Here is a 26,097-nt window from a genome sequence, read left to right as displayed (position 1 = left end):
GCATGCTTGCTAATGTTGAATGGATTCTAATAAAACTGAGATCCTAGGAGGTCCTATATGGTTCAAAGTTGTGTTTCCTTCAAATCTGGCCTCCAGATAGAAATTAAGAAGAAATGACCATTTGTACTCTACTATCACACACTTTCCAAGAGGCTCTGCATGGCTTCTGTTCGGCCCCGGCACCATAAGAGATGCTTTTGGGGCACCATGTGCAACCCAAGGCACTTTCTGTGGAAGTGCCTGTGGTATTCTACTGAGAGGGGGACATTTCACCTGGGATGGGAGAGGGGGACTTGAGACTTACCTACGGACCTGGTGGGCATCTAATCCTAAGGCCTTTCTGGAGTGCTGGGCATAGGCTGAGGGGGCCACAGGGGTATACGGACACCCCAGCCTCCATGCCTGTAGGACGTGGTCTCCTTAGGAAGATGGACCCCACATTTGGAGGAAGGGCCACAGCCAGGTGCTATATTTTGGCGCCTGGCTGGGGTGCACTGGGTGTTCAGAGCAGACTGAGCCATTAGGGTCAGCTGTGGTCAGGGAAGGCCTCCTTGAGGCGGGGACGTACACCCAAGACCTGTCAGGCCAGCTGTCAGAGAGCCCATGTGCCACTCCACCTTCTCCGAGTTCCCACACCAACAGCATGTGGCACTCTGTTTTGGAGGATTATTACTGCCTCGTTGGCCTAGTGTATCATCCATTAAGCCCTTTCTAGGTGCTGCCACTGTTCTGAGGACTTGACTTAATTTAGCTCACAGCAGCCTCTAGCGATATAGGTACTTTACTGTGTTGAACAGACAGGGAAACAAAGAGAGGTGAAGTGACTTTTCTAAGGCACGCAGTACATGGTAGAGCCAGGGGTTGGACCCAGGCGCCTGGCTGCACATGCTGTGTCCTTCGCCACCACGATGTACCACCCGTCTCAGGGTTCTTCCCTGTCTCCCATGACTCAGTTCCCTCGCAGGACCAGGCACTCAGCAGCTGTTCTCCACAGGTTGCTGTCTCCTCCCTAAAGCAGACCTCGGGTTAGGCTTGGGGGCTCTGGAAGCATAACCTGCTTCTCCAGAGGGAGGCCTTGGCTGACTGACATGAGCACGTTTGGTCTGTGGCTCCACGTCTGTTGTCTCTGTGTGTCTATCTTGGCTTGGGGGTGTTGCCCTGCACTTTGTAAAGGAAAGGATCGCTGCCACCAGGGTATGTCTCAGGAGTCAGGGGAGGCCTGGGAAACTGCCTTGGTGTGGGTACTAGTCCCCTGCCACAGGGAGATTTGCGCCCATTGGCTTATGCAGTAGAGCAGATCCTAGGAGCATCAGCAGATACAAGTCTTCTGACCTTTCCCAAGACATCACATGCTTGTTTCACTGTGAGAGAACACTCAGGAGCCATCCCCTATAGCAATGCAGATGAATCGTTTGCTTTTTATTTTTCCTTGGATTTCTAGGAAGCAATGACTGGGCTACGACTGGGTCAGGGCTTTGGACAAGAGAGAGATTTATAGCCCTTTCCCTAAAAAGGTGGAAATATGTTTGAGACAAGACTTACACAGCAAGGATATTTAACCTAGAAAGTGGTATATAAAAAGTATGATAGAGCCCTGGCTGGTGTGGCCAGTGAAATGAGCTCTGGCCTGTGAGCCAAAAGGTCACTGGTTCTGTTCCCAGTCAGGGCACATGTCTGGGTTGTGTGGCAGGTCCCCACTTGGGGGTGTGCAAGAGGCAGCCACACACTGATGTTTCTCTCCCTCTCTTTCTCCCTCCCTTCCCTTCTCTTTAAAATAAATAAAAATCTTTTTTAAAAAAAGTGTGAGAGAAGGAAATGGTCAGAAAAAGCTAATTCACCAGGGTTGGCGTGATCAGTGTGGGCTTCCTGGGGATGTGGTGGGGGGGCTGGGCAAATTGGAGGGAGGCTGCACCTCTGGAAGGGGAGGTAAGTGTGGTAGAGAGTGGAAGGGAGCCAGGCTTAGTTTCCTATGTACCTCTCTTAGCATTACTTACTTATTTTTGAGTAGTTCACCTGGTTCAAATTCTAAAGGTACAGAGGATACACAATGAAAAATATCCCTTGTCCCGACCTTCAACCCATATTACCAGTTATTATGTAACCTTCCGAAGCTATTCCATGCATTTAAGAGCCAATGCATTATGTATTTTCTCCTCCACCTCTTTTTTGTTTGTTTGTTTTTGTTTTTGTTTGCAGAAATTCAACATTCTCTAACACAGGTCTCTACCTATGGTCAGTCTGACCTCCCATGAAGGGATGTTTGTTGTTTGTCTCTACCTGTAGTAAATCTGAATCGAAACCCTGGCACGGCGGACTGCACTACTTAGGTTTGACCTCCAAGACCCAATACTCTTAGATGGGGTGAATATGGGGTTAGGAGCAAAGTGGGTAGGGAGATGTGGTTAAGTAGAACTTCTTCCTTATTTTCCTGTCTGCCAAAGAGCCCCTGGGAGAGGCCATCTTGCTGGTTCTTTCCTTCCTCCTGGGCAGGATCGTCGCTGGTTGGTCCTGTGCCTTCTCCCTCCCATCGGGCTGATGACAGCATATAAAAGGCTCTTGATAGACAATAAGTCCAAATCTTTGTGTGTGGTTTGCCCTACTTTTCAGAGTGCTTTTCCAGCATCACCTCATTTTGTTCTTCCCTGAAGGCAGGCAGGGTGACCCCCATTTTTATAGATGTGGAAACTGGGGTCTCAGGAGGAAGAATGACCTGTTCAAGGTCACACTGCTCATTTGTGGCAGGCAGATTTCTGACCTGGAAGCCTAGTGCTTTTTTTCCTACATCGTGCTTTTGGTCAAACATACTTTTTGTTGCTATCTGTGGTAGTTAGGCTGATCTCCAGGCATTTTTATAGCTTTTTTTCCTGCTAGGTGAGTGAGGTCATGGCCATGTGCGAGGCAGCTGACAGTGACAGACTTTGGAGCCTCCAGCAGTAGGAGGGATGAGGAGAGGGGTATTAGACAAATTGCTTGTGCCCAGGAGAGAGGGAGGCGGACCTGGCTGGGTCTGCAGGGAGCTGAGTAAGCCATGCCGAGGGAGACAGGGCAACTAATCAAGTGACGGTTCTGGGCTACAGGGACTGTCTCTGGGGACTGTTGGTGCCAGGCAGGATGTCAGAGGAGGCGATAAGAATCATCTTCTGGCCTGATAAGAGGTGATACCCTGTCCTATGGTTGTGTCAGGCTTTCAGTTCCACTGTAGATACCAAATCAAAGGGTGGGTTAGGTTGTGGGCGTGGGGAGCCAGAAGGGGCCTGTCTTGCCGCCCGCCCGTCTCCTTTCTGATAGTGCATAAGGATGACTGCTCCTGGGGCAGTTTGGAGAGGGGGGAAGGTATTTGGATGGGGGAAACTCTGGGGAAAGGTTTTCTAGTGTCTCTCCAAACTTTTGAGTAATAACAGGTTTAGTTGGCACTTCTCACTGCCTCTAACCAGCTTATTTTATCACCCTTTTTAACAGAGGTGAAATGGCTGGATTAAAGCCACTTAGGAAGTCAGATTCAGGACTAGAATGCAGGTGTCCTATCTTCCAGCCCACTGGGGTTTTCCCATTGTGCCCTTAAAATAACCTTTTTCTTCAACTTATTTTTGGGGCGAGCCAAGCCCTGTGGATTCCATCTCATTTATCCAGCAGGAGTGAGAAGGTGTCCATGTATCACACCCTAGGTGTGGGGATAAAAGGTGGGTCCTACTGTCAGTCAGTCATGAGAGTGCAGGGTGGGGTGACTGCCAGAGGGGTGCTACAGAAGATTAAAACTGCCCCCTCCCACCTTCCCCATTGCTCCTGTCCTAGTTTAGGGTTTTTTTTTTTTTCTTCCTCTGCTCTGGACTGTTATTACAGCCTTTGCTGCCTTTGTATAAACCAGAATGCTAGTTTATTAATTTATTATAAGAAGTAACTGCTAAGGCCTAAGGATTTGCTCAGGTCATCCCAGCCACAGCACCCACCCTGGGTTGTGCAGGCTTCCAGCCAGCTCCCCTGCCTCTCCTCTCCTCTGTTTCTTTCCTTGGTGTCTCTGGGTCTTCCTACAGCACAGCGTCTGTCAGGCCCTATCCTGGTTTCAGACTCTGCAGTACTCTTCGAGGCCAGAACAAAGTTACAGACCTTTAGCATGTTGTTAAAAGCCATCTCCTATCTGCCCCAAAGCACCTTCCTGCCTGACCTTGCCTATCCAGCCCTGGGCACCTGCATAGTCTGTTCTTTTCACCCGGAATGTCTTCCTAGCCCTGTCCTTGCCTCCTTCCTGCCCATCGTTCAAGGCCTAGTATAAATGCCGTGTCATTCCCTAGCTCTCCTGACTCATCTCACTGTCCCCTTTAACCTTCCCATGCAGTTTGGTGGTGCACTTTTGTGGTGTCGATCACCTTCTTCCTTTATTTATGTGGCTATCTTGTTTCCCCAATGAGATACAAGCTTCTGGAGGACACCCCTTTATGTGTTCCCTGTTCCTGGCAAATTCTTGGGAAATGTTTTGAGCAGAGGCCTGGCCAAGGCCTCCTCCGGGGAGTTCCTGGTGCCCCCCAGACATGCTGAGTGCCAGGACAGGACCAGGATCCCATGTGCCAGGCCATGTGCTGGGGCTGTGGCCATGACGAGGTGTTAGCACAAGCACAAGGCTTGGGATAAGACCAGGAGCTGGGCCCAGTCATAGGACAAGGAGAAAAAACCTGTGTCCTGGCCCTCCTCGGGGTCTCATAAAGCCACTATTAGTTCCAGGTGGAGCAGAGGAGAGTATAAATAAGTTAGGGCTCCATAAATTCTTCAATATATGTTCTCAGCCATCTCTAACAGCTTCATGGGCTTTAAAAAATTACCATAATGCCATTTACACACACACACACACACACACACACACACACACACACACACACACACACACACACACACACACACACACCAGCTCCTTCATAACCATCCAATATCCAGTCCATGTTCAAATTTCCCAACAACAGAAGTGTCTCTTCATAGATGACTTGTTGAACCGGATCCAAACAGGGGTCCCCTACTGTGTCTGGTGTTAGGTCTCCCAGTATAACAGTGCCCTCTCTTTTTCTTTCAACCCTTTGCTGATGGAGGAGCTGGGTTCCTTGTCCTTGAGAATATCCCACACTGTGACCCTGGCTGAAGGGTCCCTGAGGATGCACTTCGCCCTGATTCTCTAGCCCCTGAACACTGGGGTCGGGAAGGCCTGTTTCCCAGGTCTCACTGCCTAGCAGGGGTCCTTTCATGTGGGGGTGCTGACTGTGCTGCATATCGCCTTCCATGAGGCCCAGATTAAGCAGTGGGTTCTGGGCTGTTAGCCCCACCCAGCAATTATGAAGTTCTCCATCAGCCCTTCTCCCAGTGGTTTCAATCCCCATGATGTGCATTGCCACCTAGGGTTCCAGTCCTGCTTTTTCTTCTGTGTCTGTCAGGGGTCTGCCATAAGGGGGAGCTTTCCCTTTCAACTGTTTGGTCACTCTACATAGAAATGGCAGACCGTAATAGCAGGGATGACCATTTTTTGTCATTATTTTTCAGTTAATGATGACTTTCAAATTAAAAACACACCCTGCCCCAAGGACAGTGTGCAAGACACTAGTCATTTACTTGGTAGGCATTTCCTGCCAACATAGAGACTGCAGGTCTCTGGAGCCTGGGGAAGCGGGAGCGGGCTGGCACGTCTCTGGAGTCTGTAAGTCTTTGGAAGGCAAATGATTTATTTCATCTATACAGAGTCACCTAAAACAGCCAGTGGCTGGTCTGGACTGGAAATTGGGACAGACAGTGTTATGGCTGGTTAGATATTTTGGTGTTTTCTCCTATAGTTCTCCCCAACATCAACTTTGTGGGTCTCTGTCTTCCCCCTCTGGAACCCTGAAGCCCCCCGTTTGTACTAACTTTCTAGGGAAGCTAGTTATGGACAGTGAGGCCAGGCAAGGGAAACTGGATCAGGATTTCTTCCTCTCCTTCACATTGGCTCCTCAGTTTCCCTTCTGGAAGATTCTTCGGTCAGTATGTCAGTCCACACAGTTGTCTCTCCTAAGGGCTGGTTGGCTTCATTTGCCTCAGGGGGTGGTGTTCAAGTCAACATTTTCTGGTTTTGCTGGCCCCTCCTCCCAGCATGGAGGTAGCTGCTCACCACCCTGAGGTGAGGCCAGTCTCTCAAGAGGCCTGGGCTGCGGCCGTAGCCAGAAAAGAGAAGCTGCTAGCCTGGTGGCTTACAGCTGTAGCAGGTGTGGCTCAGGTGGGGACCAAGTTGGAGACAGTGGTATTGGGGTCATGATCAGAACAAGCTCTGGGAACATGCTCCGCCCCAGTTAGCAGGTACACTTGCCTATTTTTGTTTCTTTGGAATGACCTTCATTGGCATGCAGGGTGTATGAGGGTCAGGCTGAGCACCGTAGCATGACGCTGGGGTGTCCCAGAGCCCTGGACAGCTTCTTGCCCATCAGGCCCTCCCAGGCCCCAGAGTGGAGTCTGGGGAGCAGTGCCTGTCCTCACCTCGAGGCCTCAGTCTGGGTGCCACGCATTGAGGCTGCCTTTGTGCCCTCCCTACTCTGAAGCAGATGCTCTTAGCCCTTTTTGTGCCATGGACCTCTTCTTGGAACAAGATCTTCTACTATATAGGATTACAAAGTACACCAATGATACTGAAGCACATTTATTGACACATTAAAACATTTATTTGATAAAGTAGCATGGACCTTATTACTGTATTAAATAATATGATGCAGTGATGGCCTAACACATTTAAAGTTCAAAGTAGTGATGAGTATAGACAGTATTTTGTGACATCTGTAACATCTGTAATGTGATATGAAAGTATCTGGTTTCTCCTGGCGATATACTCAAAGGTACTGCTACTCTACTACTTATGTTGTAAAAATTTATATTTGGAAGAAATGATAAATTTCAGTTAAAGATTAGGGAAAATAAATATGTAATTTTTTTCTCATCTAACACATACCCCCTTGCTCTGGAGAAATAAGGAGTGACTTTAGATTCCTTGGTTGGGCAGGGACACAGGGGTTTCCGGGCTTGGGTGTGTGTGTGTGTGTGTGTGTGTGTGTGTGACTTGCAGAGGGACGCAGTCCAGTGCAGTGATCAAGGTCAGGGGCTCTGGGGACAGGGAGCCTGAGTTCAAACCCTGGCTCTCCTACTTATTGAAACTAACCATGTGACTTAATTCAGTGGACTTCTCTGTGCCCCTGTGTCTGCATCTGTAAAAACATGTGAGCTGACACTGGGTGGCATTGCCCACGTGCCAGGCCCTATTCTCTGAGTGCTCCACATACAATCCACTGAATTCTTGTAGAGTTTTGTGAGGGGAATGGACTTCCGTTAACCCTATAGGTGTGGAAACTGAGGCATAGAGAGATTAGGTGACCTGCCCAAGGTCACGAAGCCATAAGTGATGGGGCTGGGGCTTAACCCGGCAGCCTGGCTCCACTCTATGCTGATAGCTACTCTCAGGGTCAGCCTCCTACACCCACCTCACAGGGCTGTTAAAGTGATCAGTAGGATATAATTTGGTGGGTCGAGTGCTTAGTATAGTGCCCAGCACACAACAGGTGCTCAGTGAGACATGAAGTTGTTAATGGTGATAAGACTAGTGGCCTGGTGATGGCTGGAGTGGGATCATCAGCCACCTTCATTCATGAGTCTGGGCACTTCCCAAATCTGGTTGGCACCTTCCCTCCCAGGGAAGTTTAATGGGATTCTTACCTCAGAGACAGAGGATGAGGGTCTCAGGGTTAAAGAAGGTCCCCTTTGAAAATTGTCCCCTTGAAGCCTGGCTCTTGTGGCCCCTTCCCTCTGGGGGCTCGTGTTGCGGGATGGAGGACAGGGAGGCCCCCCCTTTGCTTTTTGGGAATTCCCGTTGTCATCGAATAAAACCCTCAGATTCGTAATGACAGAAACGTGACACGATTGTTCAGTTGTGAACAGGGACAAACAAGTCTCTAAGTCAATTCACGGATTAATTGGTTAGTTCATTGAACAGATAAGCCGAGTGCCCACTACTTTAAGTGCTGGGGAAGCAGAGATGAACAGAATAAAGTTGCCACCTGTAGAGCAGGGGAAGACAGACGTTCAGTGGCTGTGCATACATCCGTCATTTTCCTGTGTGGGATACATGCATGCTCACATGCACATGTGCACAAACACACATAGGTACTGCTACTCTACAACTCTGCTACATGTCAGGTAGTGTTAAGTATGTTTGAGCAATAAAAATGGGGTAAGGGACCGTTGTAGTGGAGGTACTCAGGGAAGGCTGAGGAGGTTCAGATGAACTGGCATGAATGAGAGACCCATGGCTTGAGATCTAGGCCTGTGTCTCAGCTAAGGGTAAAGCTGGTGCAGTGGCGTTGAGGTAGGAACATGCCTCTTGGGTTTAGGGACACCAGGAAAGCCAGTGTGGAATGAGAGACACAGAGAGTCAAGGGAGCCAGGAGCCAAAAGATAGGTCCTTCTCCTCATTCAGAGGAATGGGCGTGATGCACTCTGAGCTCACTTGTCTGCTGGGTGGAGCAAGGATGGCAGGGAGGCAGGTGAGCAGGGAACTGCCATGTCCAGCAGGCGACAGTCGTGCCCTACACCATAGGGTGACATGGTGCAGGGTTTGGATCCTAGACATAATTTGCAGGTAGAGCTAAAAGAGTTCCAAATTTCGATATGGGCTGTTAGGGGAAAAAAGAGACAAAGACAGTTCTTGGTTTTGGGGTCTGAAATAAATTGTGTGTCAGGGATCAGACAGGGCCATGATTTTTTGGGTCATAAGCTGAATTTGGACTTGTAAGAACTGGAAATGAATCAGGTGTGCCTGGGCCTGGGGTTGTTGTGGCCCCCACCACCCTGGCACTTGCCTGTGTTGACATCTGCCCTAGGTTGTCCCTCCCAGAGTGCTGCGCTCTTCCAGTTATGTGTTGGGGCAACTGTTAGCCCAGCTACATGCCCAGTGAGGTGGGTGGAGAGCTGGGTATGGTGGGCCCAGGAACCCACTAGCAGGAGTAAGTAGGGCTGTGGTCTTGCTAACGGGGGAGGCAGCAAGTCCCCCACTCCTTGCGTCCCACCTTTGTCCTCTGCCCCTGTGGTGTGTGGGGAGGGGTCCAGCCTGGGAAGGGACTGAGGGCTGAGTCCTAAGTTCACACTGGGCCTGCTGAACTTTGTCAGGCCATGGCAGCATGGAGGAGATAATGTGGTAGAGCAGGGCCCTTTAAGAGCTTTCTCATGGTCAGCCCTCAGGAATTCATGACCCTGATGGCTGATGGGGGTGGGCAGAGTTTTAATGGCCTGGGGATAGGACAAAACCCGGAGGTTTCCTCAGTGACCTTTCAGGGATTGTGCCCACCCTTCGAATGGGTTTCTGGTCTTTATACCCCAATCTCCGTGCCTCCTAGGGAGCCTGTGATTCCCACCAGCTCTTTTCCAGCCCAAGTGTTTGCATTCTGCCTGATGAGAAATGCTTCACCTTAAAGGCTAAGAGGGCATGGGCTAGAGTTATACATCTGCATGTTCAAGTGTGGACTCCATCACTTATTAGCTGTGTGACCTCGGGCAAGTTGCAAACCTCTCTATGTCAGTTCCCTCATCCACAGGGTAGGGAGAATGGCCCTGTCTCCTGGACTGTGTGGGTAGTGAAGGGCACAGAGCCTGGCACGCAGTGAGTGCACGAGGCTAGCTCTGCTGCTTCTCTAGCCCCTCTGCATGTCTCCCTCTGCTCAGGTGAGGTCCTGTCAGGCCCATCTGCACCCACAGGGTCAGATCTGCATTGTAGCCAGATCCGGGATCCTTGGTACATTGCAGTGTGAGAAGCACTGATGAATGTTACTCCCAAAGAGCAGCATCCATAGCAGTGCATACCTCTTCAGGGGCAAATTTTCCTCTTACTGCGCCTTTCCTGAGGTGCCCATCATGCCTTGGCTGCAGATGAGTCCCAGGTGCTGGTCATCTCTGTGGAAGCCCTTGCCTTCTGAGCACATGCTGCCCAGGCCTCGGAGAGTTCGGTGCACCAGACAGTGCGAGTTGAGGTGGGTATGATACAGGTGGAACAGTGTACTATGTGCAGTGAAGGACCTGCAGGTTGGTGAGTTACCTGCTGCGGGAGCCGAGGAACCCAGGCTTTGAGACTGGGGGTGCCCTTTCAGTAGTGGTTTCCTGGAAAGGAGGCCTTGTTCATTTTACAACGCTTTATTAATAGGAAATGCTTAATGGTGCCTGCCCTTGCACCACATGCACGTTCTTCTGGTAAATAGTGTCCTCCTAGGGGAGGGACGGACATTGCCAGGGCCAGTCCTCTCAGAAGAAGCATGTCCTCCAGACTTTGGAAGGCAAGCCTTAGCCAGGCAGGTGAGAGATGCAGTTTTATCTGGGTACCACTTGAGGATGATTCCAGGTGGAGGAAAGTTGCTCTCTGATCTACAACGTGATGTGAACCAGGCAGGGGACCATCCCACTGTGATTCTCACACAGGGTCTGGTGTATTGTCACCTGAAGAGGGATTCCTCCTCATTCACTTAAAAATATAGGTTCCTGGGCCCAGCTGTTCTGATTCCATAGGTGTTAGGTGGCATCTTGGTATGAGTTAATGTAAAAGAAATCCCGTGCTGATACATAGCAGGCTTGGGTGTCTCAGCTGGATAAGCTGGATAGCTCTGACTCAGGAGTCACCTCTAGTTGTGTGCTGGGGCCTCGGGCCAGTTCTCATTGATTCTGGCTGTGCCTCAGCCATGGATGGAAGTACCAGGTCAGGCCTCAGCCTGGGCCTTGGAGTTGGAAGTCCTAGGGCTGCAGTGGCCCATCCTGGCTGGCATGTACTGAACAGCATGAGAGAGAGAGAGAGAGAGAGAGAGAGAGAGAGAAGGCTCATGCACAGGGGTGGGGTATGGGTCGGGGGCAGGTTCAAGGAGGAGGGGAAACTCTAAAAGCAGAGGCCAGGGCATGAGGCCCTGCTGCTCCTTGCATGGGGCTGTCTCTTCTGTGGCCAGCCCTGAGTAACTGAGGAAGGATATTTGCTCAAGGAGCTGGCAGATTCCCTTGAAGATCAGGCAAGTGCTTAGGGTTAGGGATTTGAGAACAAAGCCAAAGTTCCTGAAACTCACAGCTGTGAGAGAGACCAGAAAGCACTGGCTCCACATGACCAGGCTTTGCGTGTGTCATCCTCTCAGCAGCCCCGGTAGGGTGGTATTCCCACTGGGTGGCCTGGGAAACGGAGGCTTAGGGAAGTGCCTGGTAGGTGTAGGTTACACACCACTAAGTGGTGGGGCCAGATGTGCACTCAGGGTGCAGAGCCAGTTCTGAGCTCGCATGCCAGCTGCCCCATGCATCCAGATGAGAGCCTGGAGCAAGGGGTGGGCAGAGCAAGGGCGAAACGAGCGGGAGGGTGGGCAGTGAATCGCTAAGGGCTTGTAACATCTCCAGGCTTCACTACCAACATTGTTTCTTTACTTTGGAACCATGTGCCTGGTGGGGAGGGGTGCTTAATAAATATCCTCAGGGCACATATTTGAGCTAGGGACATCCCAGGCATGTGGGAAAGACAATACTGGATGGTCAGAGTGGACTGTGGCCAGACCTGGTTTAGAGTGACTTTGGTTCGGAGTGTGTATACCTGGTCAGAAAGGGAGGGCTGGACTGGGCCAGGATGGTGGCCCCTGAGAGAGCTTCCTAGAGGAGGTAGACTTGAACTGGGACACAGGAGCCTGTTGTTTCATTCCCCATAGGAGACTCCGTCTGCAAGGGTGAGATGCTCAAAGCCCGTTTGCTCTGGGGTCTGCTGTGTGCGGTGCTCTGGAAAGAGAGAGTCTCCATCATTTCACTGAGGGGTCTTTAGCACATGTCAGCAATGTTCAGGGCTTCCTAACCTCAACCAGACTGTGTGCTGCAGTGCCTGACAGGCCTGGGGTCTGTTTAGGGGGACCCTGTGGACAGGCAGGGGAAGGCAGAAGGCAGGGGCGGGAGTGAGGGGTGTATTCTTTGTCTGGGAGCTGGTGGTTGTGGTACCCTGCCATCTCAGCCTGTGCAGGTCACACTCCTGGGAGACTGCCTGCTGTGGTCAAGTCCTTGGGGTACCCGAGGGGCCAGTCAGGAGCCAGTTCAGGCCTGGCCTGATGGGCAGAGGGAAGTAGGGTAAGGTGGTAGGGAGATAGCTGGGTGACGTTGGCTGGAGGTTCAGAGGCAGGCCCTGGCCATTCTCAGTCTCACTCTGCTCTGGGTGAGACAGTCTCAGAAAATGGTGAGGAAAGTCTTCTCCCTCCTTACCTCCCTGAAAAACAAGTCCAGAGAGAACCCCAAATTTACTGGTGAACAGCAGGGAAGCAAAGGTGACCTTATAGGGAGAGGACTGGGAAGGGCAGGGGACCTGAGTATCACCTGGGTTAGTGAGACACCCTCCTTCTGTTGAACGGGATGGATGGACAAGCAAGCAGCCCATTCTGTGGGAACAGGCATTTTCTTATCTCTTTTCCCTATTAGGACAGTAATATATGCTCCTTGTAAAAAATTCAAACAGGACACAAATAGACAACATGGGAAGTGACAGGTCCCTTCAGCCTTGCTCCCCCAGACTAACTGTGTTGATGCTGTGGTGTGGGGAGGTGACCAGTGGGGCTGAGGGCCCCTGACCTTGATGCCCTGCAGAGGATGTCTGTGCTTGCTGATCCAGCTCCTCAGGGCTTGGAGGGTTGGGGGCTGGAGGCCATACACTTCTCTTTTGCCCCACCTTCCAGGATCTTGCTACCCTAATTGGGGCCGAGGCCAGGTTTGGGGAAGTGACTAGAGTTTGGCCTTTCAAGACTCCATATGGTGCCAGTGTTGCTAGCGAGGACCTGATGCTATTCTAATTCCTGAATGTATGAACCTATCACCCGTCTTTGGAAGCCTCCAAGGTCTCCTTTTTATACCTGGTGTCTGAAACCACACAATGATAACCTGTTGGCTGGGTCTTTCTTTGTTTGTTTGTTCGTTGTGATGCACATGTGTGGGACCTTCTGTGTTGGTGTTCATGTCCTTCAGTTATGGAAAACTTTCTTGTATTTTTTCCTTCATTATTTCATCCTCTTTGTGTTCTTTGCACGTACTCTGTCTTTTTTTTTCTCCTTAGTTAATAAAATTTGTTTTAGAGGAGTTTTTAAACATTTTGTTTATTTACTTTTAGAGAGAAAGGAAGTGAGGGAGAAAGAGGGGTAGAGAAGCATCAACGTTTGAAAGAAACATCTGTCAGTTACCTCTTGCCCACCCCCAACTGGGGACCTGGCCCACAACCCAGGCATGTGCCCTGACTGGGAATTGAATCGGCAACCTTTCAGTTCGCAGGCTGACACTCAATCCACTGAGTTTCACCAGCCAGGGCTTTAGAGAAGTTTTATGTGTACAGAAAAAGGAGTGGAAAGTACAGAGAGCTCCCACCATATGCTTCTTAAATTCTCCCAGTTTTCTCTGTTATTAACATCTTGTGTTGGGGTGGTACATTTGTTACAACTGATGAGCCAATATCGATACATTATTATTAATTAGAGCTTATAGTTCACATTAGGGTTCATTTGTGTTTTATAGTCTATGAGTTATGACAAATGTATAATGACATGTATGTATTGTTATAGTGTCATATAGAATAGCTTCACTGCCCTAAAAATACCCTGCGAATTGTTGATTTTCAGGTTGCTCAGCTTCTGTCTTATTTTGTGGAGAGGAGGTAAGACTCCTAAGCCCCTCACAACATGGGAGCAGACTTGGCTCTCTTGTTGGACTCTCAAGTTAACTAGTGGTGGACTTCCTTGGGTTGACCTCTAATAATCGCCTTATCTTTAATCTTCTACATTCTGGAGATTTCCTCCAGTTTATCTTGGAACTCATCCTTTGAATTTTTTACTTCAGCTCTTAAGTGCAGGGGAGGTTACACATTTGGGGTAGTGTGAGAAAGGGGCCTGATTTTCACTTACCCGTTTCCAGCTGTACCTGGCCCCATCATTTAGGCTTGGGGCCCCTAAGTTCACAAACTTTCTGGTTGGTCTCTGTAGAACCTCTCCACTCACATCTGTGGAAGAGGGCAGGAGCATGACCTGGGGGCGCTGAGAAGGGAAGGATGTGGGGTGTCTCTGTGCTCCACACAGACGCTGTATGCTGTATGGTGCGGCCAGCCAGGCAGAACTGTCTTGGCCAGCCCTTCCTTCTTGGGCCTTCCCCTAGGAGTCTGAGTGGTGGGGGAGGAGGATTTGGGAAACAGGAAGGAAGAGCTCAGTGCACATCCCTCCCCTGTAGGGTGGGCTCCACCTACCCTGGCCATGTGTGTTAGGGGTCTTTTTGGGAGTGTGCAGTGGGAAGAACATGGGTTTGGGGGTGATAAAAACCTGGCTCTGCGTCTCCCCTCTTCTTGCTGGCAGCTTGTTCTTGGAGGAGTGACTGCCTCTGAGCCTCGACCTCCCGATCTGTGGAATTCGGGCAGGGTCTCAGATCTCACGGGCTTGGTGTGAGCTGTGAGTGGGCGTGAGATGAGAGACCCTTCCCTCCATTGGAACACAGGGTAGATGCTCATGGGATAGGAGAACTCTTTCCCTTCACTGGGAATCTGCTTAACCCTTTGAGTGCCATGCGTAATTTGAAATTTGGATCAACATGAGAAAAAGTTATATCAATATATAAACTGAGGTACACAAAAAGAGAACAAAACATAAAATACAAATTATTCCATTGTTATTTACATTTATAGCCATTGAAAAAAGTTGCTGGGAGCAATGCTGGCGCTTTTGGGAAAATTTGTCAGCGTCACGCACAGCGACATTGGCACTCAAAGGGTTAAGGCCCCTTCATGCCATCTGCTCTACACCTCCATCTTGCAGAGCTGGTCCTGGTGGGGTTTGGGGTGAGTCAGTGAGTGGGCGAGGTGTGTGCGTACAGGCACTAGTGTTCCTGGCCCAGGGCCTCTGGGTGAGCTGTTCTTTCCTGGTCTCACTGGTGGCTCAGAGTGTAGCTTTGGCCATTACTGGCCAGGGGAGATGATGTAACCAGGGAAAAATGTGGGCAGGTCTGCCTATACCAGGGGACTGGAGATGTAAGAGTCCTTCCCAGACCGAGCCACACCCCTCTGAGCCTCAGAGTGTCAGTTGTGGGGGCATGGGGGGGGGGGCGGCGTTTCTCTGAGTTCCAGGGAAGGTGCTGGGGTAAGGGGGCTATGGGATGGTAACCCCTGCCCTGCCTAGTGGCACCAAGGAGCGTCCCTTACTCAGGACATGGTTTTATCCATCATGGAGAAGTTTTGTATCGTTTCTCAGCTATGCCTGTGGCCTGGAAGGCAAGACCTGTGTGTCAGAGCAGGCGCCTGTGGTGAGAGGCTGTCCTGGCCCTAAGAGCAAGGAGGGGCCTGGCGAGGTGACGGGCACTGGTGGAGGTGAGGCTCCCAGTGTCTGACCAGAGCTCTGCCCAACGTCTCCCTCCCGCCTTGGTCTCCTCAGGTGGTACAAGCTCCACTCCAAGCCAGGCAAGAAAGAGAAGGAACGTGGGGAGATCCAAGTCACCATCCAGTTCACGCGGAACAACTTGAGCGCCAGCATGTTTGACCTTTCCATGAAGGACAAGCCTCGGTCCCCCTTTAGCAAGATCAAGGACAAGATGAAGGGCAAGAAGAAGTATGACCTGGAATCCGCGTCTGCCATCCTCCCAAGCAGTGCCCTAGAGGACCCTGAGCTGGGCAGCCTGGGCAAGATGAGCAAAGCCAAAGGCTTCTTCCTCCGCAACAAGCTGCGCAAGTCCTCCCTGACCCAGTCCAACACCTCACTGGGCTCGGACAGCACACTGTCCTCAGCCAGTGGCAGCCTGGCCTACCAGGGCCCTGGAGCTGAGCTCCTCACCCGTTCCCCAAGCCGCAGCAGCTGGCTGTCCACCGAAGGAGGTGAGTGACAAGGGACCGCACCTGTTGCAGATGTTAGCAGAGGTTGGGCTCTCCCCTCAAGGGAGCAGGGGAGGCCTGGAGCAAGGAAACAGGGCTTGTCTTCCCTGTGCTAACCCTGCATGTGCTTCCTTTTCAGGCAGGGACTCTGCACAATCCCCCAAGTTGTTCACCCACAAAAGGACCTATAGCGATGAGGCAAGCCAGATGAGAGCTGCTCCTCCCCGGGCCCTTCTCGACCTTCAGGGCCACTTCGACACCGCCACCCGCTCTTCTCTCTGTGTCAACGGGAGCCACATTTACAACGAGGAGCCCCAAGGCCCCTTGCGGCATCGCAGCTCCATCTCAGGCCCATTTCTACCCTCTGGTGGCCGGCCCTCTGAGGAGGGACCTCGGCCCGCAGAGGACTCATGGGGAAGAGGCAGCCGCAGCACCAGCAGCTCCGAGGCGGTGCCTGGACAGGAGGAGCTGAGCACTCAGGCCAAAGTGCTGGCCGCTGGGGCCAGCCACTCTGGAGAGGAGGAGGGGACCCGGCTTTCAGAGGGGAAGCCCATGCAGGTTGCCACACCCATGGTGGCCTCCTCTGAGGCTGTGGCGGAGAAGGAAGGCACCCGGAAGGAGGAGCGGAAGCCCCGGATGGGCCTCTTCCACCATCACCATCAGGGGCTGAGTCGGAGCGAGTTGGGGCGCCGTGGCTCTCTGGGGGAAAGGGGAGGCCCCACCGTGGGGGCCTCCCCCCATCATTCATCCAGCGGGGAGGAAAAGGTCAAGAGTAGCTGGTTTGGCTTGAGGGAAGCCAAGGAACCAACTCAGAAACCCAGGTATGTCCCTGGCAAGACAAGCTTTGCCCCTGGGGGAGGAAGCTGGGGTGTTTGCAGCCTGGATCCCAGGACTGGAAGGCTGGAGCCGTGATGTGGCCCTCAGGCAGGCTGCTGGGGCTCTGGCTTTGCATTGTTGAGTGGGGCCTTCCCTAAACCAAGGCTCTGCGTCTGCACCTGGAGGTAGGTGAGTCTCCAGGGCACTGTGCTGGGGAGGCCCATGGACAGGAGCACTGCTCTTCAGTTGTGGGCCTGGCTTCAGGAGTTGGCACACCCACCCCCTGAGGGAGAGGGAGGAATGGGAGAAAAGCAGGAAGGCCACTTGTATGAATTCTTTGTTTCTGAACCTCTTGTCCTCTGGCCTCAAAGTAAGGAAGCCTTGACAGGTAAAGAGGTGGGGACTGGGGACTACATCTCAGACTTCCCCCGAGCTGCCCTAGGTGGTTCTTGATCTCTTTCTCCTGAGAGGGGAGTCCAGTAACTGATGCCTCCACCTCTTTCCCCATATACCCACCTCCAGCTATTCCCCTGTCCTGGCAAGGGGCTGTGGGCGGCTCCCCTGAGATCTGTAACCCACCCTCTGTCCTTGGAGACCCTTGGCTTCTGGCCCTCTCTGGGTCGCTTGGTCTTGAGTCCTGGCAAGTGCTGATGATTGTGCTCTGTTTTGAGTGCGCTTAGTCCCACCCAAAAGAGGGATACAGGAGTCCTTTAGCTCAGACCCTGGGCAGAGCTTCTAAGAGGATTCTGTTACCAATCAGGATTATGCATCCAGTCCCAGTGTGGGGGTGTCCTACAGTTCAACTCAATTCTGACACTGTTTTCTCTGAGGTAGTATCAGGTTCCACAGTTAAAGGGCTCAGTCTAACCGGACAGTCCCCACCCTCCCACCTGTACATAGGAGCCTCCCGACAACTCCCGCCTTAGGTTTGATTAATTTGCTAGAATGACTCACAGAACTCAGAGAAACACTTACGATACTTACTAAATCACAGGTTTGTTATAAAAGTCTGTCACTCAGGAACAGCCAGGTGGAAGAGACACAGAGGGCATAGGATGGGGAAAGAGCACAGAGCTCCGCACCCTCTCCCAGCGCATCCACTTTCCCCACATCTCCACGTGCTCACCAACCCACCAACCGGAAGCTCTCCCATCCTCTGAGATTTTTTTTGGAGGCTTTGTCTCTTAGGGGTGAGTGATTACATCATTGGCCTTTGGTGATTGATTCGACCTCCAGCTCTGCTTCCACCAGAAATTTGGGGATTGGACTGAAAGTTCCAACTCTCTGTTCCTGGTTGGTTCCCTTGGCAACCAGTCCTCATCCCATGAGGTGCTTCCCAAAAGTCACCTCATTAATGTAAACCCAGTTGTTATGAATAACCAATACCCATTTTACCTTTATGGCTCTCATGTGTTTTCAGGAACTGAGGGCAGGAGACCATATATAATGACAAAAGATGCTCCCATTGCTATTATCACTCAGGAAATTTCAAGAGTTGTGGAAGCTTTGATCCAGGAACTGTGGAAGAAGACCACATATATGTGAGAAATATATATTTGGTCATCCAAATGACCAGATACGTATTTCTTACAAATCACAGTATCTTAGCCCCTCACCACCAGTCTGGCCCCTTTGCCTTTTTCTAATTCTGAGCCTGGAGAGCTGCTGGATTGTCCAGCAGGGCCTAGGATGGGGCTCCAGGCTGAGCCCATAGATACAGGTGTCCCCATTCTCAAAGGCCTTTAGCCAGCCCTGGATGGGAGCCTCCGTGGCAACCCTTATCAGCATGGCCAGGGCAATTGCTTCCATTCTCTCAGCAAGCCTGCGCCCCCCCTACCCCACCCCGCCAGGTATAGGGGCAGGAGGTGGGGTGGGAAGCCCGGGCACAGCCTGTGAAGGGTCAAGTGATAGGGGAGTAGGAAGGTCCCTACGCCTCTTCCCAGCAGAGGAGGAGACTTCTGAACTCCTGGCTCTTCTCTTTCCCTGTGAAATGCCGAGTTCGCTGAGAGGAATGGGAGAGAGATGCAGGGCCTTTCTCTGTGTGGGCCCCGGTCAGCTGGTGGCCTCATGGACAGGGGTGTGGGGTGGGTCAGCCTCTGGGTGATGCCACCCTTTGCTTCCCCTGCTTCGTACATCACTCTCAGTCCCTACTGCCAGGCCTACCCACAGAGCCAAGGGGAATTGCTGGCGACCTATGGCCTAGCGGAAGGTCAGGAAGAAAGGGGTGTGCACAGGCTAAGCTCAGAGATCTTTGTAGGTGGTGGAAGAGGGGGAGGTGGCAGAGACCTAGATGCAGCTTTTGCTGGGAGCAGCAGGGGGCCTGGGTCAGAAAGGGCACAGGCCACTGTGTTAGTGCTGTCATCTGTGGGGTGTCTCTGGGCCTCTTCTGGGGCAGGACAGATGCTGGGGACATCTGTCTCTGTGAGGTCATTTCTAGGTGCTTGCCCAAGCTTTGGGCTTAGACCCCTGCAGGCCGTGACTTTGAGTGATGTTGGGGTTGTGGCTGCTCCTGCATGCAGCCTCCCCTTTCCTGCTTCTCTTTCTCCACATCTCCTAATGGCCCTTGAGAGTCTAGAGAAGCTGGGTCCCTAAAGGACATAAGGAAGTGGAGGTGTCTCTTCTTCTCGTATTTGAATTCCCAGCTTGTCTTCTGGTCGGAGTGCACGGGGCATTCCTGCCCTCCTTAGGGCCCATCTGCAGGGCAGGCTCTGTGGCGTTGCATCCAGATGGGGCAGGAGGGGCTTTGCTTTGGGTAAGGTGGTGTGGCCTGGAGAGGTGTGAAACCTGGCCCTTGAGCTCCATCAGCATCACCCGGGACTTTGAGGAGGTGGGAAGGCTGCCCTGGAAAAAATGACTTGGTGGTACCCAGAAGGCTTACCCAGGGCTTTTCAGGAGAACATGAGAGGTGAGCTGACTCATCACAGGAAGATGTAAGTTAGACACCCAGCTTGGGACACAGGGAACCTGTCCACAGGCCTAGAGGTTTGGAGTGCCTTTGCCCTGGGGCTGCAGTTGCAGATTGCTGGGTGTTCCTCGTTGGGTAGGCCAGTGGCGCCCTCTAGTGCTCCCAGGTGGCACTGATACCCAGGGGAGAGGCCCAAAGCAGTAGTGTTGGCCCTGCAGTATCCAGAAAAAAAGCTGTCCGCTGTTGGCGAAGGCAGTGGCTGGAAGGGGGAACAGGGTATGAAGGGTTGAAAAGATTGTCCTCCTGTTCCTCCTGACCTGGCCCTTGTCTGCCGTGTCCCAGATCCTGTGGCTGCTCCATTAGGCCCCTGCCAGTGTGTGTGTTGGGGGGTGGGGTTTGTTGATAATGGAGATCAAGTCCCATCTGGGCCTCTGGACCATCCGTACTCCCCAGTCCTGCTGTGAGCCATTCATTTTGAGCCACAGCACAGGCTACTTAGAGTGTGTCTTTAGCACTGCCAAGGCCTGGGTATTAGCCCTGCCAGTGCCAAAGGGGATGTTTTGTGCCTGTCTCCCCCCTTTCTAATTCTTTTAGAGTATCAGCTCCCTGTGGGCAGGTCATTCTGTCCCCCCATCACACTGACTATAGACCTTTGTGCACACAGTAGGGGAACGAGTGGTGAATACAAACATTATTTTAACTGGGGGGAAGTGTGGTACTACACTGAGGCCTTTCACGGTCTCTGTCTCCACCCAGCCCCTCACTATGGGTGGTGAGCAAAGTCCTAACAAGCCTGGGGTATGCAGTGGCCACGGAAAGAGCTGCATTCCCAGCGGAGTAAATGAATAACTGCTGTGTGCACAGTGCTTAGCCTGGCCATATGTCCTGCTTGTGCCTGTTTTCTGGCATGTTAAAGTGTTCCTTTGCCATATATAAAATGTTCTGGTTTGGAAGATAAATGATTTGGTTTCCCTACTTACAGCTCAGAAGGCCCGCTATGTTACCTCATTGTGCCCAGACAATGGGAGAGGATATGTCCTGTCTCCCGGACACATTTCCTGGCCATCGGGGCACATCTCAGAGAGGTGACAGGAGATCATGCCTTAGGAGAGGTGGCTGAAGGACACGTTGGCTGACTGCCCTTTTGGGGACTACCTAGTGGAGAGCCTTTGCAAATCCACATGCCGTGTCTGGGATCAAAACGTGGAAATAACAAGGACACAGAGCTCATCTCAGCCTAAGGAAGAGCTGTCCACAGTGAAGCCTGGCCTCCAGCTGCTGAGGTGGCCTGGTGGTGCAGTGAGTTGCCCAGTGACAGCAGTGTTTAAGGAGATGGGGACTATTAGAGTAAACAGGTGATTCCTGCATTAAATGGCGAGTTTAACCAATTGTTCAAGGGTTCCTGCAGGCCTTAACATTTTATTTCCATGCCTTGAAGGGGGAGTGCCATTTGGATTTCTTATTTTTTTCCCCAGCTTTTGGTCCTAAAAGAGAAGATGAGTCAGCATATGTCGAAGTCCCCACTGCTTGGGGCAGGGGAACAGAAATGACACTATGCTAGGCTGGCAGGGTGGGTTCTGGGATGCAGGTATTTATGTGTGTTTTCAGAGCAGAACCTGCAAAACTGAGGACACATAGGAATGTGTCTCTGATCTGTGCAAGGTGGAATGGTAGGGAGGGGATGTTTTAATGTGAGAACCTTCAGAATGTCCATCTCATGGAGCAAGGGTGAGGGAGGCATGGGGGAGGGATTTGTTGCTGGGTGAAGGGATGCACAGGGTGCTCTTAGAGGGAGCCCGTCCAGCTGTGGGAGCCTGCTGGGCCTGGCACCTGGAGCTCCTTACCCCAGGGAGAGCCATCTGTCGGTTCCATACCAACGAGTTTGTGTGCACCTCTGGGGAGCCAGTGGTGATACATTGCTCTCCTTGGTCCCCAAGGTAGCCATATGTGCTTTGGCCCCGGGGTCTGTCTGAAAGGAAGGGGAAAGGGATATTTGAAGGTGTTGGGACTCTGGGCCCAGGATTCTCCTTTTTTTGGTGTCATCACCATGTCATAACCATAGAGGTGGAGCATTGCTGGGAAGCCCAGGCAGGTTGGGAGTTGGTGGGACTTTTGTGCCTCTTCTCCCTCCATCTCTAGGTGATTGTAGGGCAAAAATAGGGTCAGGAGAGTCTCTGGAAGCTGGATTCTTAAGAGACAACCAGGGGCAGGGGACCTGGATGTGTCCTGCCTGTGAGTCTGGACTCACAGACTTGCAAACATTTGGCAAGCCAACCTTTGCTGCTGGCTGAACTGACTCCTTCCTGTCTTCTGCCCCTGGTGTTTGCAGACAAGCCTCTGCCCAGCTCTGACTGGGGCCTGCTCTGAATAGGGCCCTGGTTCTTGGAGGAATCCTGGTAAGCTCCAGACTTCTTGGCCCCTTTTGCTAAATGGCCTTGTGTCCCAACCTGCAGTCATCGTGGACTGGAGTGGTGAAGCCTGACTTCTGCCACCTCCTGGGCCACCCCCAGGATTTCCCCGTGAGAAGAAGCAGTGTGAGTGGAGAAGATGGATGCCTAGGAGTTCCCCACAATGTTTCCACTTGGGCAGGGGTCGAGGAATTGGGGTCTTGGGGCTTAGAGTGGGGATAGGAGACGGGGCTCAGACAGTAGGTGAGGCCATGGAAACCTGGGTCTGATATGTGGGGTAGTCACAAGGCATCCACAAGCCTCAGTCAAATTGTTGCAGATTGGGGTGCTGGGCCCAGCACGGTCTTTCTGGAGCCTTCTGTCTGTGTCCCAGGAGTGTCCTGGGGAAGCTGAGATCTCTAGTTTCAGTCTGCCCCTGCCACATCCCTAAAGTCACACTGTAGATAAGGTGCAAGGGCAGGGGATGTCCTCTCCCAGAGAGGACCCTGGAGGGGCCAACTGGGGGCCAGCAAATGTTCTCCAGTGTCTTTGGGAGTGTAGGTTCACTGCCATGGCATGGATTTCCCAGGGGAGTCAGGGATCTGTTTGGGCGACCTTGGAGGCCCCTGCTGACTTCCAGAACTGCTGTTGCCACCTCTGGTCCATGTTCCAGCATTTGTCTTCCCAGCAGGGCTGCTTTCAAGGCTGACCCATGGGCGCCACTGGTGAAGGGCACCATCTGCCCATGCCGGTCCCTGTGGATGCCTGACAGTAGATGTCCTTGGCAGTGTCTTGCTGTCCTCCTTGGACAGTTATGTACTCATACCTTGTCATCCTGATGATAGCCCATAGTCACCTCCTGTTTCTGTGAGGGGTCAGTAGAAGCCAGTCATACCTAGACTGGCCTTTCTCTGGTTTCTGTCCTGGTATTTTCTTCCCTGTCTCAGTCCTTGAAGGGGCGTAAGTCACTTTCTGATTGGTTCATCAGGCATAATTCAGGCATTGAGTAGAATCTTCAAGTTGGGATCTTACCTGTGAAATGGGATCACTGCTTCCAAGGGTTGGTGTGAAGAATAAGTGAACTCTATCCAGTATCTTCCTCCTTGGGTGGTGCCTAATCTATGCTACATGTTGGGTTTTCCCTCTGTCCCCTGGCCTACACACATGTGCCTGAATCCAGCCTGTCTGGCTCACGTGGCACCTCCTCCAGAGGCAGGTGGGGGGCAGAGGGGCGTTTCCAGTCTTGGCATTAACCAGGAGGCTCACGGTTTTGTCTCCCTCCACAGCCTGGACGTGTCTCCTCAGGTAGAACCTGACCCAGCTGCTCTTCCTCACCACCTCCCCTGCTCCCCCTGTGCTCCGGCCCCCCCAACTCCTGCTCCCACTGCTGCTCCCATGCTAAGCGCTAACCTTTTTGCAGCCGCCTCCCCTGCTGCTGCCACTGCTGCCACCGCTGCCAACACTGCTGCCGCCACCGCAGCCCCTGAAGCCACCCCATCTGGATTCTCGGCTCTCACCAACCCGTTCCTCACCTCCTTGCAGAGCAACCCTTTCTTCGAGGAACTCATAGCCGACATAGCACTAAATTCTCCTTCACCTGCTCCCTCTCTCCCCAGTGCCTCGAGGGCCAGCCTCACCCCCCTTGCCTCCCCTGGGAAAGCCCAGCCTGAGTGGGACGACACCTTCAACGTCTTTGCTGCCAGCAGGCTACGTCCAGAGGCCAGGAGTGAGATCCTGGCCCCTGCAGAAGTGGGGCTGGAGGCGACTGGGCTGCAAGACCTAGACCCTGGGGCCATGACAGTGGAGGCAGCTGAGCCCCGGGGGGACCCTGGGGGAGGAGGGACAGGTGGGAGCGGCATGTGGCTGGAGGCCAGGGTTCCTCTGGACTTGGGACTGGACTGCCTGAGCTCGAGTGCCACCGACCTGGGGCCTATTGCGTCTGTAGGGGCTGGCCTGCCCTTCTCCACGCCAGCCTTGCCATGCCCACGAGTCTCTGACTCCGAAGTGGACAGGAAACCGGTGACCCCAGGAGGGGAAGCAGGGCAGAGTCCAGCAGGCAGTGCCACATCTGTGTTTAGCTCCCCAGAAGTGATCAGTGTGTGGGAGAGGCTGCCTGGCTCAGACGATGCTGCTGAGGGCAGGGATGAGGAAGCCTCCAGAGGCAAGAGCCAGCTGTTGCAGGACCTCGATACAGCCGACAGTTCCTGGCCTTGGGATGTGGTCACCCTTTCTCCTGCAGCTGAGATGTCCTCACAAGCCGTACGGGAAGAGTCTGATGAACTGCATCCTCCTCAGGTGAAGCTGGAGTCACCAGAACCTGTGAGCCCCAAGGGGAACCAGAGGCTTCCCCAACTGCAGCTGCAGCCAGAGCTGGAGCCCAGACCTGAGTGGATGTTGGACAAGGGGCTGCAGCCCAGCACACCACCTCCCAAGCCACCCCACCTCTTCACACCCTCAGATTACCAGGACGAGGAGGAGGAGAAGGAGGAGGAGGCTACAGTGGGGCTGAGTGGCAGAGGGGCAGAGCCAGGAGAAGAAGACACCTTTCCAAATGCACTGGCTGCTGGTCCCTGGGACACCACTGAGGATGGCAAGAAGCCGGGGTCAGAGTCTGACAGCTTTTCTTCTGGAACCCTGCTGGATGAGCCCAGCCTGGAAGAGCCAGTGGCGGACGCCAGCCCTCCTGTGTCTGGGCCCAGTTTCTCTCTGCCTGCCAGCGGCCCTGAAGGTCCTGCCCCCACACCCTCTTACTCAGAGAGCCTGGATCTCCAGAGCCAGCAGATCTGGGGGGCTCTGGAGAGAGAAGAAGGCCCTGAGGCTTCTGAGGCCCAGAGCCAGGAAGCTGCAGGAGAGGGGCTTGGGCCTCTGCCAGGCTGCCCCCAGCGGCCTGACCTGTGGGCCTTGGAGGATGATGCCTTGAACCCTTTCTTGTCTCACGGGAGCCGAGATCCCCCCAGCCTCCCGTCCACATCCCCTCCAGAGTCCAGGGAATCTTCCATCCACTCTGGACCAGAAGAGCTGCCCACCTCCCCAGAGCCTGCCTTTCCACTGCCCCTTCTCCCACTCCAGGCCGGCCACGGCCACGGCCACGGGGCACCCAGTTCTCCGCGCTCGCCTTTGCCTGGAGTCGGGCCCCTGACCTCTTCTTCCCTGCCCCCTGGGGAGCCAGCCTCTCCCCCAGGGGGCTCCCCCACCCCACTTGGGGAGGACCAAGCTGCAGCCACCCCAGCCTCCCCGCTTGTGCTTCTGCCCTTGGAGACACGACCAGCTGAGGAGCCACAGCCCAGCACCAGGTGAGCGTCCACCCAAGAGCACTCCCCAGGAGGAGGGGGTTGAAGGGGACAACACAGCCCAAGGGCTGAGGTTTCCCAGTCCAGGGGTGTCTAGGGGGCTTGTTCACCCAGGTGGGATGAAGAAGGCATGAGCTTTCTGTGGTATCAGCTCTGAAACCACCTTTTTCTTGGGACTTTGGACCAGCAGGTGCCCCACAAGCCAGGACTTTGGGGGTGACAATGCTGATGAAGCACAGGGGGTGAGGAATGGGGTGGGGAGAGGTCATGCAGGTCAGCAGGGGAAGGGGGATGAGAGCTAGGCCACTCAGCCACTGGGGGTTGGGGGCAGTGAGGCTTGTCAGATGTCCCCCATCCCTCCCGTCCTCAGCGACAGTCCCAGCCACAGGCCCCAGGGTGTGAGAGGCTGTGGAGGCAGAGAGCCAGAGGACAGGAAGGACTGGTACTGAGGTCAGAAAGGAAAGCGGAGACACCATTGGAGGAAGAAAAGAAAAAAGAAATGCTTTCCACATATGTGACCCTCAGAAGAAAGGGTCTCCAGCCTCATCAGGTGCCCCTCTGGTTTGTGCTTGTGCTTTTGGGGTGTCCCCTGGGCTTAGGGCCGTGCTCAGTCGACAGTGGTTGCTTGCGTGGCCGTGTTTGGAAGAGTTACGAGGCTGTGACCTCACCAGGTGGTTGATGAGGGGTGGCTAAGTCACTGGGGGATGATGGGGTGTCATCTAACAGGGGCAGCGAAGTGCAGAGGGGTGCCAGCGCCCCAGGAGGCCTGAGCTGGGGAGTGAGGAGAGCAGATGTGGCTGCTGCCTCTGATGAGCAGAGCAGGACAAGGTTTGG

At 53.1% G+C, this 26,097-nt stretch overlaps 1 protein-coding gene across 2 annotated transcripts in view; it reads left to right on the top strand.

Annotated features, from left to right (window-relative positions):
• The window catches only part of RAB11FIP5 (RAB11 family interacting protein 5), a 34,770-nt gene that overhangs the window by 5,096 nt on the left and 3,577 nt on the right, over nt 1-26,097 (top strand). The window contains exons 2-4 of one of the 2 annotated variants that reach the window (XM_090281512.1): nt 15,432-15,868; nt 16,005-16,686; nt 23,590-25,266. In XM_090281512.1, coding sequence (XP_090137638.1) covers nt 15,432-15,868; nt 16,005-16,686; nt 23,590-25,266 — 2,796 coding nt within the window. The remainder of the gene's footprint in view (nt 1-15,431; nt 15,869-16,004; nt 16,687-23,589; nt 25,267-26,097) is intronic. The other variant, XM_090281513.1, reaches the window with a different exon arrangement.

The sequence above is a fragment of the Furipterus horrens genome, unplaced genomic scaffold, assembly GCF_987537825.1.
Source record: "Furipterus horrens unplaced genomic scaffold, mFurHor1.1.pri manual_scaffold_6, whole genome shotgun sequence".
NCBI lineage: Eukaryota > Metazoa > Chordata > Mammalia > Chiroptera > Furipteridae > Furipterus > Furipterus horrens.
Note: the sequence above shows the minus strand (reverse complement) of the source record. Positions and strands in the feature narration are given on the sequence as shown.